The sequence below is a fragment of the Mchenga conophoros genome, linkage group LG4 (assembly GCF_057382185.1).
Source record: "Mchenga conophoros isolate Kocher_MC1m ecotype Shallow Benthic linkage group LG4, M_conophoros_male_GT1.1, whole genome shotgun sequence".
Taxonomy (NCBI): domain Eukaryota; kingdom Metazoa; phylum Chordata; class Actinopteri; order Cichliformes; family Cichlidae; genus Mchenga; species Mchenga conophoros.
In genome coordinates this window covers 8,001,765-8,019,742 of record NC_140529.1, presented here as the reverse complement: position 1 = coordinate 8,019,742, position 17,978 = coordinate 8,001,765, and the positions used below count along the sequence as shown (strand labels likewise).

At 42.1% G+C, this 17,978-nt stretch overlaps 1 protein-coding gene across 1 annotated transcript; it reads left to right on the top strand.

The window, feature by feature from the left end:
* The first annotated feature begins 9,165 nt into the window (after nt 1-9,165).
* Nucleotides 9,166-15,659, top strand: LOC146575466 (uncharacterized). Its single transcript, XM_085272487.1, has 7 exons — nt 9,166-9,270; nt 12,130-12,794; nt 14,280-14,325; nt 14,553-14,644; nt 14,832-14,942; nt 15,085-15,373; nt 15,459-15,659. Exons 1-7 carry the CDS (start codon nt 9,166-9,168, stop codon nt 15,657-15,659), a joined length of 1,509 nt encoding a protein of 502 aa, XP_085128613.1.
* Nucleotides 15,660-17,978: the final 2,319 nt, after the last annotated feature.

Sequence of the window (17,978 nt, the reverse complement as noted above, 5' to 3'; positions counted from 1 at the left end):
GATACCCATCTCTAGTTATAAGACTGTCAAATTGTAGTTAAAACAATAAAGACCTATTGTGCCAGTATCACCATGACTCTTTCTTGTTTGTTCAGAATAACGACGGAGAACATGGCATTTTAGCGCTACCAAAAAGTGATTGTGGCCTATAACTTGTCACTGAAACTGTCACGGTCCTGGGTCAGTGACCCAGTGTTTTGAGTTTCTTGTGCCTCTGAGTTTTCTGTATTATGTTCTTAGTTCTCTTTGTTGTCCCTGCTTATTCTTTAGTGTAGTGTCTTAGTTTGGTTTTCTTGTATTCTGTTTAGTTCTGAGTATTTAGTAGCTGCCCTCTGTGTTTCTTAGTTGCTCTGTCTCCCCTAGTCTAGTTTGCATCTGTGCTAATTCCTGTTTTACTTTGAAGGTCTGTCTCTCATGTGAGTGTATCCTACTTTGCTCCCTTGTCTCGTCAGTTCTGATTTCTCCCAGCTGTGCTCTCCTTCTGTGTCTCATTCCCCTCGTTACTTCCCATTGTATTTAAACCCTGTGTTTCTTTGAGTCAGTGTCGCGTCGTCCCTCATGCTGTGTGGATCTCCCTGTGTGTGTTAGTTCATTGTTTCCCAGTTTAGCTTAGTTTACTTTGTATGCTCGTTTTTCTGTGACAAGCAAATAAAGCTGTGGTTTTGAGTTCATCCCCTGAGTCTGAGTCCTGCACTTTGAGTCCTCATCTCCTGCCTGCCACACAGCGTTTCATGACAGAACGACGCAACCAGACATGGACTCAGCAGGCTCCGCCCGGGAAATTGATTTGGCCCGCATCCAAGGTCTGGTAGAGTGGATTTCCCACACTGATGATGTTCGGGCCGTAACCGTGGGAATCAAAGCCATTGAAGCCATCCTCAAGAGGAACCCCCACTTTGGTCAACTCAGAGGATTTATGGACTCGATACATATGATACGCGAGGCCCGGGAGGTACCGCAAGCCCGAGAGTTAGCCATTCTCGCCCGCTCCCGGTATTCAGTGCCGAAACCACCACCACTGCAGCATCAGGTGGAGCTCTCTGCAACGCAGCAGTGGCCATTAAAGCGGAAGGGGGTTTCCACGCCACTGCCGCGGAATTCTTCACCCTCCACATCTAGCTCTGACCACCGCTCACCTGCCTCTTTCCTCGCAGCGATGTGGTCAGAGGAGGAGGAGTCAGATTCACCCTCTCTGCCATTACCGGCAACCACCACTACCTCCGCTCCCATTTCCAGGGGGAAGCGGCGGTGTTCCAGATCAACTGGCGTTTAGATCAACTGGCGTTGGTCGAACAGATGTGTGGCAGTCTTGCGTTTCAGTAGCTCCTACCGACAAACCAGCAAAAAAACGCCAAATGTGTCATCTGTGACACTTGTGAGGTTATCTCAAACACACTCCGTCAGTCTTGATGCTGTTGAACAACAAAATGTTTAAAAATGTGGCGAGTTTACCTGGTGATATCCTCATGCGCGACCCGATCGCGAAAACAGCAAACAAGTAACACCACGCCGTTGTTGTTCACAGGACAGCAAGAGTAAACGATCGGGAGACCCTTGTCGTCGTTATCGTTCCACTCGCACGGTTTATTTCACCGAATTCAGCGTTTTTGCTCCACAACTAAAGCGAGCAGTTTGCTCTGTGCACTAACATGGAGTCGAGTCAACCAGCGCCACCTCTGGCCAAGTGCCACAGCCTACAGCCAGATCAACTGGTGACACACATCTGCAGCACGTTTGAATTCGTGTCATGCACATTTGTACCTTTCAATTGTGTGTTTGTGCGTCATGCAAATAAACCATTGAAATGAATGAAATGATATCATGTATTTATTATCAGCCTACATTTGTACAAAATGCCAAATGACATACACATAGTCATAAGAATCACCATCCTGATATCAACACTTTTGCCCATAAGAAAAATGTCGTGAACAAATATATGACACACCAATATTTCACCAGTGTTGTAACTCACATGTCGCCAGCATAGTCTGCCTGTGTCTCCCCTCTGCAAACGAACATTTCAGAGTTGGATGTGATATACAGTCTGCATAAGTGTGGTCAATCTCATAACGATCCGTAAGGGGATGGCAGCTACGCTGAATGTACAGCAGTCACACAGTGATCAGCAATAAACAGTCCCCAAAACTTGCATATAATCCCCAATGTGGAGCCCATCTACTGACTACCACATAGCAGCTGGACCAGTCCCCAATGCAGGTCAGTCCACTGCTGCCACCTGTGGCCAAGTACCATAGCCTACCACTAGATTAACTTGTGACACACATCTGCACCTGCTGCTATGATCACATTGAGTAAAGGCTGAGTGGCTGCACTCACACGTGGTGCATCTAAATCTACCACACAAATATGTTGAAACATGCAATGCCAGCAATGTGGATTGTCAACACTACAAACAATCAGTAAGCAAAGACTACACGGGTCAATTCCTTCTGTGTTCATTCAACACCCGCTACATTTGTAGTCGCCTACTGCAGAGGGGAAGTCGACACACACTGTGTGGTACCACTTCCCACAGAAGGTGCATTCAATCTGCAAGGAAAAGTAGATTGTCAGTGTCATTCAGCTGGAGTCAGGCTCTTGAGTAAAGCAACTAAACATGTTACAGTGTACAGATACTGCATATTTCTGTGCAACAGTCTCATCTGTGCATCACTTGCTGTTTCCATGCGTCCTGTAGGTGCTCTAGTGTCTTTGAAGTGCAGAGGCATGCAGGTCACCTGAACTAGAATTCCACTGTTGGTACATCAAAGTGACATGTCACCCAGTGATGTTGAAGTAACCCAGTCAAGGTGCGTCCATCTTAGGTATTGATTCTGTCATCTTACCCAGTCATCGGTTTCTGCACCTGAGCTTGCCTCACCACAGGCACGACATAGCTGGGAAATGTCATCTATAAATACATATGTCACAATGTGGATACACACATAACTGTCACAAATGGAGGTCCAAATGCCGTTTCCCGGGTATACCTGAGTTTTGGAGCAGAGAGAGCGCTAGCTCCAGTCTGAGCCTGGCAACCCCCTCCTCGTCAACAGGGAAAGATATATTGGTCCCCGACAGTATTTGTTCTGCAAGCTGAACATTGTCTACTCATCAGAATCTGTCCATTTAGGTACAATACACAATGAGCATTGTACTAACCTTGCATACAAAGACGCCACAGGATGTTAGGTCCTGCTGTTTTGGATGGGCAACAGTTGAGCATGTCCATTTGCCGATGGCTGGACATTTCCGTCTAACCAGAGCTCTTTCAAATGTTAAAAAAAAGAAAAAACAGATGGGTACAAAAAACAAGAAAAGGAACAGGTACTGAATGTCATCCAGTGCAGCAGCCTTATGTGATCCACATGTACAAGTTAGAAATATGACTGCTGTGGTTAACATTAGCCTGTTGTGCGTACCTTGTCACATCCCTGCACCTATCGAGTTGTGCTTGTGTTGCCCCAAATGGGTCAACAAAGACAGCCCGCATTTCTTTCAGATACATTATCTTGAAAAACAAATGGAGATCATGTTAAACCTAGTAGGTTCACGTCAAATTCTGATGGTTGTGTGGCGTCTTACAATGAGTGTCCAGTGTCTGTTGTCACAGACTGCCCCAGCTGCCACGTCATAATTCAGCAGATCCAGCTACAAAGTGAAGATCGTGGCATTACATCATGAATAGTCGTAAATGAGGATGGTTACATGTCAAAGCCAACTCACCTTCCTGAAACCTTTCATGGACCCCTGCCAAACTGATGTCATGAAATAGGAGTCCATAATCAATACAGCGTGTTGGCGCCCCACCAGTGTCAAATATGCATTTATGATCTAGGGGCACACACGGTACATTGTCATTCCCGTCCAATGAGGTGACCACTCATGTGGAAAACATCTACATACCTCACTTTCCAACTCTTTCCCAGGGGCCAAATCTGCAATGTTCTCCGCAAATAGCTTGTAAGGCCCAATTCTGGACCACAGCACCTTTCCCCTTTCACCAGCCCAGATTCTGGTTATTACTGTGAAGACAACATTGTCAGGAACTTGTCAGACATATCATTTGTACATTGTCTGCTTACTCACCATTTTCGGGGTCACAGCGAGACTGCACCAGTGCTGGCCCCTGGCAGGGTGGCGGTGACAGTGGGGGTGCTGATGGCCCCTGGCAGGGTGGCGGTGACAGTGGGGGTGCTGATGGCCCCTGGCAGGGTGGCGGTGACAGGTTCTTCAGCTTTGCTGGGACCCTCTCCTCAGGCTGGAAGTAGTGCGTCAGTTGGTCAACGTTGACCTTCACAGTCCGCTTGCCCTTCCCTGACACCAAGTCAGCACTTTTGCCTTCCAGCTTCACAATCCTCAAGGGTCCCAGCATATCAGCATCCAGTTTGCCACCTTTTCTCTGTTCCTGCCTCACATTTTTGCGCAAAACCATGTCTCCCACCTGGAAGCCATCCTCCTCTCCCCTTTCTGCCTTCCCCCTGCGGATCTTGTCTTGGGTGGTTTTGACATTTTTGGTTACGTCAGCGTAAACCACCTCCTGGGATTTTAGGCCCTCACACACGTCTTCATTCGAAATGAGTTTAGTGACCATGCCTTCTGTAACCTGCCAAAATACAATGACTGAGTAACTGGATTAGGATTGAGACATCTTCTCTCTTGTACATTACACCATTTTACCTTGTATGCCTTTGGGATCTCCGATGGATACCTTGCCTCTCTGCCGAACATGAGGTAATATGGGCTGTATTTTGTTGTCAGCTGCTTTTATGTCCTCAGTCCAAACATGGTTGACTGCAGGAATTTGTCCCAGTTCTTGGGCTCGTCACTCACCAGTTTATTGAGGGATCTGAAATGTCAATGCATGAATACAATATACTAAATAGCCATCGTTGTGACATAGTTACAGCACAATATATAAATGACAGTATTGTACCTCTGGATTGTGCCATTTAATCTCTCCACCAAGCCATTGGTTTGGGGATGGTATGGTGAGTAGAGGCTTCTTCGGATGCCCAGGGTTTTACACAGGCCATAGTTGACCTTGAAAAGGTGATCACATTGGTCATCCAAGCTGACATTACATATGTGCTTGAGCTACTAATACCCCACCTTGTTGCAGAACTCTGAGCCCTGGTCTGTTAGCAGTCTTTTAGGTGCACTAAATTTGTAGAAAAAATCCAGAATACAACTGGTGACCTCATCTGCAGTTTTGTTTTTCAGTGGGTAGGCCTCTGCCCATTTGGTGAAATAGTCAACCATCACACAAATGTACTGATTACCACCATCCGTTAAGGTCAGTTTACCCACAAGATCCATTCCAACGAGCTCAAAGGGCTCTGTGACCTGTGAGGGGGGTAAAGAAGAACATGTCACATTTGATGTATTTGGACAGTAACAAATATGCTGTCTGTGTTACTGTACCTCGATTGGAATGTATCCTTTCTTTTCCTTAATATTGGCCCGCTTACACTGGCATTGTGGGCACTGAGCAACCTATTGCCAAATTAAGTAACATTGCATGTTAATGATCAGCAAAGTGCCTTGGAGCTGTAGGTTATATGGGTTAGTTAGGAGCAACAGGGTACGAACACAAGACATACGAACAACAGAGAAACAAACAAATGTAAAAAAAAACAAAGGGGGGGGGGGTTCTTGGGTTTCCACAATGCGTTTGAGGCTCATTCATACAGAATGTGCTCACCCATTTTTTAATGTCACCCTCCATGCCAGGCCAGTAATAGCGTGCCATGATGGCGCAGTGGGTCTTCTCCCATCCACAGTGTCCACCAAAGTGGCTGGAATGAAATTCCTCAAAAATGTCATTTGCCTCTTTGGCAGTGCAGACCACTTTTGCCAGGTTCTCCGTTCTGTTCTTCTTCTGCCTGCATACATAGTACAGGTCTCCATCTCCATTGGGCATGTGGGGCGAGACAAGAACAAACAGACAAGAGGGAATGTTCACATTAACGCACAATACTACACTCTGATGGTTTACATGACATTATCCATTGTACTCACCATTTATCCTGAAGGTCTCAGCTCTTCTTTTGATTGTATATCTTTCCCTGCTGGTTGATCCTTCAGGATAGCGATCGTGGAGCTTGAACTCCAGAAGCTCCCTCACAATTCTGGGATCCATTTCCCTCACCTACACCTGTCCACCTATCTACCTACTCCACTGTACCACAAACACACAGACTAACAGACACACCACACAAACCAACTAGCACACCTCAGTCACTCACTTTCAGGAGTCCACTCTCTCACAAGCTCTTCCCAACCACACTGGCTATAGTTGCCTTCTAATCACTATCTAACTGCTGTCTAACACTATCTAACACTATCTAACTGCACATCCACACATGTGCAATAACACTAAGTGCAATAATCTTTTCTGGCATCGTTGTATTTTTACTCAGTTGTATATAGCATTCGTATTCTATTTTTATCTTATTGTATATTTTTATTCTATTTTATTCTACTGTATATAGTATATTATTTTATTATATTCTGTACAGTTGTGTACTGTATTTATTCTTATTGTATTCTAATTTTTGCGTCATAACTTTTGCACTGTCCACTTCCTGCTGTGACAAAACAAATTTCCCACGTGTGGGACTAATAAAGGTTATCTTATCTTAAATTCACTGACTGCTACCACCTCACGAAACCCACAGATGTTGGTTGTACTCACTGGGCTTATATAGACTGCATATGACTACCAATTCTTTCCAGCTGTGCTGCTTAATCACCTATATTGGCTACCAGTGTTCCTGGCAAACACCACACGATTGCCTCATGTGACTCCAGTTGCACAATTGAAATATACAGAATCACAGTAGAGACATAGGCAGCCTATTCTGACAAGGTGTGTTGTGAGCACACTGATGACATATTTCTATGTGATCTATGTGTGGAGTGCATATTGTTGTTGGGTAATAACATAAACAGAAGGAGTTGTGATGTCTACAACTTCATGTATATGATGGGATTTAAATGGATACACAATTGTGTTTCATGTGGTTGCATGGTTTATGGGACAGCAAAGACAACATTGACAATTACAAATGTGTTGTGCAGGTAACATATTCAAACGTGGTGATGGGACCAGCTGCAGATGTGTGTCATACGTATATCTGGCTGGATGATGGACAGAAGGAATTGACCCGTGTAGTCTTTGCTTACTGATTGTTTGTAGTGTTGACAATCCACATTGCTGGCATTGCATGTTTCAACATATTTGTGGGTAGATTTAGATGCACCACGTGTGAGTGCAGCCACTCAGCCTTTACTCAATGTGATCATAGCAGCAGGTGCAGATGTGTGTCACAAGTTAATCTAGTGGTAGGCTATGGTACTTGGCCACAGGTGGCAGCAGTGGACTGACCTGCATTGGGGACTGGTCCAGCTGCTATGTGGTAGTCAGTAGATGGGCTCCACATTGGGGATTATATGCAAGTGTGGGGACTGTTTATTGCTGATCACTGTGTGACTGCTGTACATTCAGCGTAGCTGCCATCCCCTTACGGATCGTTATGAGATTGACCACACTTATGCAGACTGTATATCACATCCAACTCTGAAATGTTCGTTTGCAGAGGGGAGACACAGGCAGACTATGCTGGCGACATGTGAGTTACAACACTGGTGAAATATTGGTGTGTCATATATTTGTTCACGACATTTTTCTTATGGGCAAAAGTGTTGATATCAGGATGGTGATTCTTATGACTATGTGTATGTCATTTGGCATTTTGTACAAATGTAGGCTGATAATAAATACATGATATCATTTCATTCATTTCAATGGTTTATTTGCATGACGCACAAACACACAATTGAAAGGTACAAATGTGCATGACACGAATTCAAACGTGCTGCAGATGTGTCACCAGTTGATCTGGCTGTAGGCTGTGGCACTTGGCCAGAGGTGGCGCTGGTTGACTCGACTCCATGTTAGTGCACAGAGCAAACTGCTCGCTTTAGTTGTGGAGCAAAAACGCTGAATTCGGTGAAATAAACCGTGCGAGTGGAACGATAACGACGACAAGGGTCTCCCGATCGTTTACTCTTGCTGTCCTGTGAACAACAACGGCGTGGTGTTACTTGTTTGCTGTTTTCGCGATCGCGTCGCGCATGAGGATATCACCAGGTAAACTCGCCACATTTTTAAACATTTTGTTGTTCAACAGCATCAAGACTGACGGAGTGTGTTTGAGATAACCTCACAAGTGTCACAGATGACACATTTGGCGTTTTTTTTGCTGGTTTGTCGGTAGGAGCTACTGAAACGCAAGACTGCCACACATCTGTTCGACCAACGCCAGTTGATCTAAACGCCAGTTGATCTGGAACACCGGCAGCACAGGCAACGAAAAGTGCCACCGCCGGAACCCAGGACTTCACCAGTGCAAACGCCTGGGCGTGTGTAAGTGGAACTGTACAGTTTACTGGGTCTGAAGGCCCAAGGTCTGCTTATGTTGTGGCTGAGAAGAAAAACACTGTTTCCTCTGAGACCAATATTTTCCATTTAGGCAACCTAAAAGACTGTTCTTCTCATGCTCCTCCTAGCCATAACAACGCAAAGAACTGTGGTAATTCTGTTCTGTTTGAGCCTGGACTAATTAACTCTGTGTCTGCTAGCTCAGAGGGTGTTCAATCAGAGACTATTAATTCAGAGACTGTTTTTCCAAAAACTGTCCAGCCTGAAGCTCACTTAGCTGCCCAGCCTCCTGAAGCTTCATCTCCTGTGTCCCTGCTAGCTCCATTCTCACCTCAGCTATCACTCCAGCCTCCTACGTTGCCTTTAGCCCAGTCTGCTGCTATCGGCCACTTGTGCAATCCATAGCTCAATTACCCGTTCAGTCCTTTGCTCATGTGCCTATTAAGTTTCGAGCTCAGTCTCCTGCATTGCCACCAGTTCAGTTCCCCGTAGCACTTCAGTCTCCCTCAGTTTGGTCTGCCACTCAGTTGCCCTTAGCTCCATCATCCATACTTCCACCACAACCATCACTACACTCCCCGTGTTTCCGGTAGCTCAGCTCGCACCTGAACCATTGGCCCAGTCCCCGGTAGCAGTACAGTCTTCTGGTCAGCTTAATATTCAGCCAGGGGTCCCAATACCTTCTAGCTCTACATCAGCCCCTGCTGGAAGCTCGGATGAGTCCATCCAGCACTCCGCGGCTCCCGCGCCGCCACCCGCCTCGTCCACTGGGGGTTCTGGTCAGCCCGGCCAGCACCACCTCGTCTCCGCTGGCGGCTCTGGTCAGGCCGGCCAGCACCTCCTCGTCTCCGCTGGAGGGTCCGAGGGGCCCGTTCAGCCTCCTCGTCTCTGCTGGAGGGTCCGAGGGGCCCGTTCAGCCTCCTGTCTCCACAATATTTCGGCTTCAGACTTGTTGGATATATTCCAGAAGGGTTACATGTGATATATTTTATCCCAATAACTCTCCAAGAACTGCTGAATAACTTGTACAGGAACAATAAAACTGATAATATGCAATTTCCAACCTGCCAAAAAGTGATTGTAGTCTATAACTTGTCACTGAAATACTATCTCCACTTCAAACTGGGCGGCTGTCATTCAGAAGGGTCATATGTCAAATATTACATCTCAAACAGTCCCTTAGAACTGCTGGATAACCTTTAAAGGAACATTAACATTGATAAAATGCTATTTTCAGCCTGCCAAAAAGTGATTGTGGACTATATCTTGTGACTGAAAGAATATTTCTTCTTCAAACTTGTTGAGTATCATCAAGAAGGGTTGAATGTGACACACAGGAGCCCAAACAGTCCCTTAGAACTGCTGAAAAACTTTTAAAATAACATTAATACCAATAATATGCCATTTTGAGCCTGCCAAAAAGCGATTGCCGCCTATATCTTGTCACTGAAACAATTTTTCTGCTCCAAACTTGCTGCATGTCATTCTGAAGGGTCATATGTGACATATTATATCTCAAACAGTCCCTTAGAACCAGTGTTGGGTAAGTAACTTTAACTTAGTAACTTAGTTACATTACTAGCCAGACCCGCCCCTGCACAGTTACCAGCTGTCAGCTGTTTCTCTCAGAAACAGTTCATAACTTCTCTTCAACTCATTAATGTCACCTAAAAGGCAAACCTGTTTCTCCATCACCTGTCCAGCTCTGATGATTCAGTAAGGACATCTCCTGGTTTCATCTTCATGTTTCCCTCTCACCAGATAACCAAACCATATCATGACCAGCAGCTTTTACAGCTGTGGCTCCAGCAAACATCAGCTGATACTAGAAAGTAATATTAAATAAATTCTAACAACAGCTGATAAAACGTGCTGCTGTTGTTTAACGCGACACCACTTGCTAATGTTACTGAATCTGTGGAAGCTTCGTGATAGCCACCACACGAAGTAATGAATAACGGGCCTATCTAAATCCCTGTAACGAGTAACGCGTTCCTGATTTTGGCATAATAACTAGTTACCGTGCTCGTTACCACAATAATAACATAGTTATTGTAACGCGTTACTTAATAACGTGTTAGTCCCAACACTGCTTAGAACTGCTGAATAACCTTTAGGGGAACATTAATACCCATAATATGCCATTTTTGACCTGCCAAAAAGTGATTGTGGACTATAACTTGTTACTGAAACAATATTTCTACTTCAAACTTGACTGATATCATTCAGAAGGATCATATGTGACCCATTCTTATGGGCATAAATCTGTGCCATCAGAAACTGAAATTGAATAAGTTAAATTTGAATTTGAATTGCATAGATTGAATCTGAATTGTAACTTGAATAAATGCTTTTGAAAACTGAATTTGAATTAGTCTAATTTGAAATTGAATTTATGGTTTGAAAATGATCATCACTAAATTGAAATTGAATTTTATATTTTGAAATTGAATTCATTTGCTTTGAAACGGCATTTTATCCTTTAAAAATTCAGCTCTCGAATAATTTCAGTTTCACTTCTCACCATTCAGTTTCAGTTCTACAATTCAGTTTTTTGGAACTTGCATCCGGTTCCGGTTCTTGCGTAATCGTGCGCAGAGTAATCGAACTTCGTTTTACTAGCGGACCGCAAGTGGCAATCTACGACATCTTGAGCTGGAGTAATTCTTCTGAAGACATTCGTGATGTCAAATGACCAGTTGAGAAACTCTCAGGTTGGTAATAAATATATTACATGTATAAGAACAAGCGTCATGTTAACAAATAATACCCGTACAGTAACGTTTATGCGTGTTGTAGCTGTTAGCTAAAAACGCTAATTTAGCGTAGATTGCCCTGGGTTCAGCGTTGACAAACAAATATGAAAGACTCCTTTCAATAGAATCCCAAAGTTGTCATCTTGTAGCCCTCCAGAGTCCTCCACACTTGCAGAGGCCCCTACAGTAGGAAAATGTGCAAAAGAATGTCAAAACCATTGCTATTTGGGTTTTCTTATGTCTCACACAGCATCCCAAGTCTTTAGCTTACTTAAAACCCTTAGCTACAGTGTATATTTAGTCTAACACTCATCAGTGTCTGGATCATTACTGATCACTTCGGTGTGATATGATATATAACTTTTCTGTTACATAGTGTATGATTAAATACACAGTACTCTTAACATACTTAACATACTCCTCAATTCTTAACATACTCAATTGTCAGGTCAGCAAGACACCTGCTAAATTTACTAACTTCTACCACTGTTCAGCCCAGTGTTCAGACTCACCAAGAGCCTCCCAGGTTTTGTGAAGCTAGACACAAACAACACATGCACAGATTACCAAATGACTTTTGAATCATTTGACATGTGTTTTACTGTTGTATTATATTAATTAGTTAGCATAAAATGATGTGATGCATCTTCTGAATATTGTGTCATTCTAGCAGACAGGCCCCTACAGTAGGATGAAGGAAAATTTACAGGCTAGTTTCAGGTGTGAGGAAATTGCAGGTTTCCTGAAAAGCACCATTAATTAATTAAAGTGCTTGAAATCCATGAAACTGTGCTTATTATTGTTAAATTCTTGTGGATTTAAAATGTGAAGGCAACGCTGATGGTTTGTAATGGCCTTAAGTGACACTTATTATTAACAGTTATCTTAATACTAAATGACATTGTATTGCATTTCCTTTTTCAGAATATATTCGTGCAGGAGTGCTTGTCCAGATTTAGGCAAAGGCTGGAGTATGTCCTCAACAACGACCCTCTTGACCTTGATTTTCTGGAGTACATTGTGACCCAAGAGAGGACTTTCATGAATGCACTGGAGAATGCTGACCTTCCTGCTGATGTCTGCGAAGCTATAGAAGAACTGAGCAACTTGTTACACCAGCGAAACAACCCTCCCCCCTTCAACTCTGTGGTACAGATTATTGGTCCTTATGGGCGTTTTAGGCTTCAGGTCACAGAGAATCACCTCCAAAGTCTTCTTCAGCTTGGTCTACCTGCCACATGTGTAGCAGACCTTCTTGGTGTCTCAAGACGTACCATGTACAGGAGAATGCAGGAGTACAACATGTCAGTTAGGAGTCTTTACTCTACCATATCTAATGACGCTCTTGATGCCAAAGTGAGAGACGTTAAATCCAGACTACCTCATGCTGGATATCAGATTGTCAAGGGTTGCCTTCAAGCTGCGGGCCACCGTGTACAGTGGAACAGACTAAAGGCATCAATGCACAGAGTTGATACAGAGGGCATCTTAACAAGAATGTCAACTTTGGGCTGTGTGGTTCGGCGAAAGTACTCTGTTCAAGGCCCACATTTCCTACAGCACATTGACACCAATCATAAATTAATTAGGTTTGTTTTGGCATGACATATGTCTGAATACAGACAGTGGAAAAATGTCAGTCTTAGTTTTACTGGATCTCAGTGCAGCATTTGATACAGTTGACCACAACATATTACTCAAACGACTGGAGAACTGGGCAGGTCTTTCAGGAACTGTACTAAACTGGTTCAAAACATACTTAGAAAACAGGAAATACTTTGTATCAATAGGTAACTTCACATCTGAGCAGACAAGTATCACATGTGGAGTTCCCCAAGGTTCCATCTTGGGACCCCTTCTGTTTAACATTTACATGCTCCCACTGGCAGATTATAAAAAACAACAAAATAAACTACCACAGCTATGCAGATGACACACAAATATATATTACAATGTCACCAGGAGACCAAGGCCCTGTACAGGCTCTTGGTAAATGCATTGGGGAAATTAATGACTGGCTGTGCCACAATTTTCTCCAGCTAAACAAAAACAAAACTGAGGTAATAGTCTTTGGCGCCAAAGAAAAACGATTACAGGTCACCAGAGAACTTCAATCTATACACCTAAAAACCACAGACCAGGCGAGAAATTTGGGTGTAGTGATGGATGCAGACCTAAACTTAGAAAAACACATTAAGACAATAACAACGTCAGCTTACTATCACCTCAAGAATATTTCAAGGATAAAAGATCTGATGTCTCAACAGGACCTGGAAAAACTAGTCCATGCATTCATCTTTAGTAGGCTTGATTACTGTAACAGCATCTTTACAGGTCTACCTAAAAAATCAGTCAGACAACTACAGCTCATTCAGAACTCTGCTGCTCGAGTCCTCACTAAGACCAAAAAAGTGGACCACATCAGTCCAGCTCTGAGGTCTTTACACTGGCTGCCTGTCCGTCAGAGGATAGACTTTAAAGTTCTGATGCTGGTCTATAAAGCTCTGAATGGTTTAGGACCAAAATACATCAGTGACCTCCTGACCCAGTATGAACCTTCCAGATCCCTCAGGTCATCTGGATCCGGTCTTTTATCAGTTCCCAGAGTCAGAACCAGACACGGAGAAGCTGCATTCAGCTTTTATGCTCCTTATATCTGGAACAAACTCCCAGAAAGCCTCAGATCAGCTGAAACACTCAGTTTATTTAAATCCAGGTTGAAGACTCACCTATTCTCAGCTGCATTTGAATAAAGCACCAAATCCACACTTAAGCTTAAATTTCAAAACCTGCATTTAACTACTGATTTTATCTATTGTTCTGATTTTATCTGTTTTGATTTTATATACTGTTTTTTTTGTTTGTTAATTAGTTTGTTTGTTTGAATCAATTTTAAATCATGCTTTTTATTTGTTTCTAATGTCTCTGTAAAGCACTTTGAATCACCTTGTTGTTGAATTGTGCTATACAAATAAATTTGCCTTGCCTTGCCATAGAAAATTAAATGACTAACATAATTCTGAATAATTTTATCCATCAGATGCTTTATGCTTTGCTTGTCTTTTTTTCACCAAATACAACATAGTGATATTTGGCGGCATAGATGGCTACTCTAGGAAAGTAAATTGCGTACCCAAATACAGCACATATTATTAAATCCACAAAGACTTTCTCACATCTTGTTATCTTTTCTCTCTCCGCTTATGTAATTATACAGCTCACATATTTTGATCATATTGTGTATTATGACAGTTTGCACACTCTTGTCACATGTCCTCCTATAAACATTTTGTATATATGTATGAATTTTTAATGTGGTGGTGTTAATCAATTTTCCCCCACTTTAGATTATGTACCTTAATGCTGCATGCAACAACACAGCCAGCACTGCACTTGATTTTTTTCTGGACGGAGTGAGAAGATTTGGATGGCCTTACAAGTGAGTAATTCTTCGTAAAATTTATTCTGGAGTTTGTCTCATGATTTGTGTTTGCCATGTTTAACCATGAAATGATCAGGATTTCAGTGCTGTATATAAATTTGCAAGTGTGTCAATCATGTATTTGAATAATTTTTTTGTGTATTTTGTTGTTTCAATACTTATTTCAAAATCTTATATGGTACAGAGTGAGAGCTGACCAAGGAGTTGAAAATGTCAAGATTGCTGAAATGATGTTCACTGTGAGAGGGACAGGATGTGGAAGCTTCATAAGAGGAAAAAGCGTGCACAACCAGAGGTAATGCTTGTAAGATCTAAATGGCATAACATTGTTATTTCATCATGAATGACTCCAGCTGAATTGCTGTTTGGCTGTCCTTTGTTAGTTTTTGATTGACCTTTCAGACCTTTTCTGTATTTTTTTTTTTTTTCAAATGTAGAATTGAGCGCCTATGGAGGGATGTTTGGACAGGGGTGACACACATTTATTATGATGTGCTACACAGCTTGGAGGAAGATGGATTTCTTAACATCTCAGATAGTCTTCATCTCTTCTGTGCCCATTACACCTTCCTCCCAAGACTCAAGGGGGATTTGGCCAAGTTTTCTGCTGGCTGGAATGATCATTCCATCAGGACAGAGCATAGCCTTTCACCAAACCAGCTGTGGGAACTTGGGATGCTGCAGCACCCCATCAGAGAGCCACAGAGATATGAAGAAAATTTGGCAGTTGAGTAATAATGGCAATGTTTTGGTTTTATTGAGTGCTATATGTAGATTTTTAAAATCATTTACATATGCTGCTTTATTTCAGGAAGTCCAAATTGAGAGCATTGATTGGGAGAGTGCAGGGCTATCCCATCATAACAACCCAGGTGTTTTGGTGCCAGAAATGGAATGTCCACTGAATGCTGAAGATATTGAATCTCTACGCCTTTCCATAGATCCTCTTGTGCCTTCATGTAGTTTTGGAAGAGACATTTACCTGACCACACCATGGTCTTCACCTACATGAATCCATGAAAGTTGCAGCTTGGCCCATCAGAGAGTAAAATTATAAGAACATGTTATTTTACAAACTGCTAGTGATAGTTTTTCTTTTAAATAATCCCTTTTTCTAAGAAGAATAAGAACCTCTCCTTGTTTTAATGGTAATTTTCATTTTCTTACTTTCTGTTACACTCATGAACCCAAATCGATACTCACAAGCTGACACAGTTAAATGGAGGAGGGAATGAGATCAGCAAGGACTATATTGACAAAAACGTTTTTTATAATAATTTCAATGGCAATAAACAGAATGCTTAAACTGTAAAACAATAATTAAAAAAAAAACCATCAAGCAACATATGTCGATTTCTTTGTTTTACTAACATTTCATGGAACAATCAAGATGTCTGGCTGGCTGATCATGCTCCTAAATATGAAGAAATGCCTGACCATAGTGGAACGCGTTTGTCATCACATGCTTGAACTCTTCATAAGTTTGCATATGCTGAACAGGTAGCTTGACTGTATTACTACATGCTGTAACGGTTGGGTAGCAAACTTCATGAGTGCCATACTGAATATGGCATGAGTGGTTGAACTGCACAGAGACTTTGAAGTTCATCTTCTCATCTGGCAGGACAGGAATGTGGCCTTGTCCTGTGAGCCACTGTAAGAATGAACTTGGGGAAAGGATGACTGGACGGTCACTGGTCTCAGGCTCTTCACCTTTTTAAAAAAAAAAAAAAGACAAAGCAGTCATTTAGATAAAATATTAGATACTGTTTACCTGTAACTTCACAAACACAACTTAAAAATTTAATTACTGACAAAGAGTGAACAAGCACTCATAGTGTAATCTACAGCTGTGGCCAAAGGTTTACAGAATAAGAACTGTTTTCACACATTTTGCTGCTTTTGTTTTTTTATATCTTTTTGTACTCCAGAAACGTCGGACAAAAAGATCTAAAAACACTAAAGCGGCAAACTCCATGAAAACCAAGACTGGCCGTTCTCTAAAAGTTTAGCCATTCCTTACATAAAATTATGATTCCAAGTTTAACACAGAAAGACAAAATACATTGACAGTAAACTACATGTGCACTTACGTGATTCCAGCTCTTGCAAGAATTCCTGTAGATGGTTCATAATCCTCATTTCCACCCGTTCTTTGTTGGAGCCCTTCTCGCTGAACTCAGGATGGCATGTTGCAAAAACAAAGTCAGCATCAGCCTGGTAAGAAAGACAAAGAAAATTGTGACTTTATCTGAATCAAGATCAAGGACCTATTATTTTGTCTTTATTCTAAGTAATTGTATTCTTTTGTCACACATAAAGACAGGGACTTAAACGTCTGTCTCATGCTGCTTGCTAGTTCTTCTCATTTAATCTTATAACTTTGTATAGATCAAGTCTCTTTATAACTCTGTAGGTTACATGTAAATACTCCTTGTTAAAAGGGATTTTTTCATTGTTCCTGATGCCTTGTTTTTGCTCTAAACGGTTCAGGAATATTAAGCAACTTAAGACAATTTTGAATATTCTTTTTCCAGTGCCACCATTAATTACATTCTCTACTATAGGACTTAAAGTATATACTATAAAGTAAAGGTAAAGAGCACTTTGAACTGCTATTCACAATTACAAGGGTTATCCCTACTAAAGTCAACATTTACTCACCTTAACTTCCACCCCTGGGACAAACAGCGATTGGCAGATGTTTGGGTACTGCTTCAGTAGATCAGTAAGACCATAAAGGTTGAGACCATCACGTAGCTGGGAGAGGAGAGGCACCAACCGAAGTGTGGCGTGAAGAACAACAGCCAGAGGTGGGACCAAGTCATTGTTTTGCAAGTCTCAAGTAAGTCTCAAGTCTTTATCCTCAAGTCTCAAGTCAAGTCTCAAGTAATGTCAGGCAAGTCAGAGTCGAGTCTCAAGTCACTGGTGTAAAAGAACGAGTCAAGTCACAAGTCTGAAACTTTGAATTTCAAGTCCTTTCGAGTCTTTAAAAAAAAAAAATGAAAAAAGAATGTTGCAGTTATGCTAAATGTAAATATTAGACCATGTAATTTTAAAATCTGTGTTTTTCTCAACACATGACAAAATAGTGAACTTAGAAAATATACACAAATTGTGAAATTGCACCTCTTTAAAATGCAGCTCAATTAAACCTAGCTCCAAGAATAATTTTCACCGACAGTTCTGAGATAAGCTGCATGTTATTCTTGGATGCGGTTGTAGGACCGGCTTTAAAATCGAATGACAAAAATATCATACACATTAAAAAAAACTGTATCACCAACGTAGCCTGGACAACATTTGCTAGTTAGATGAAGTCAGCTATCTC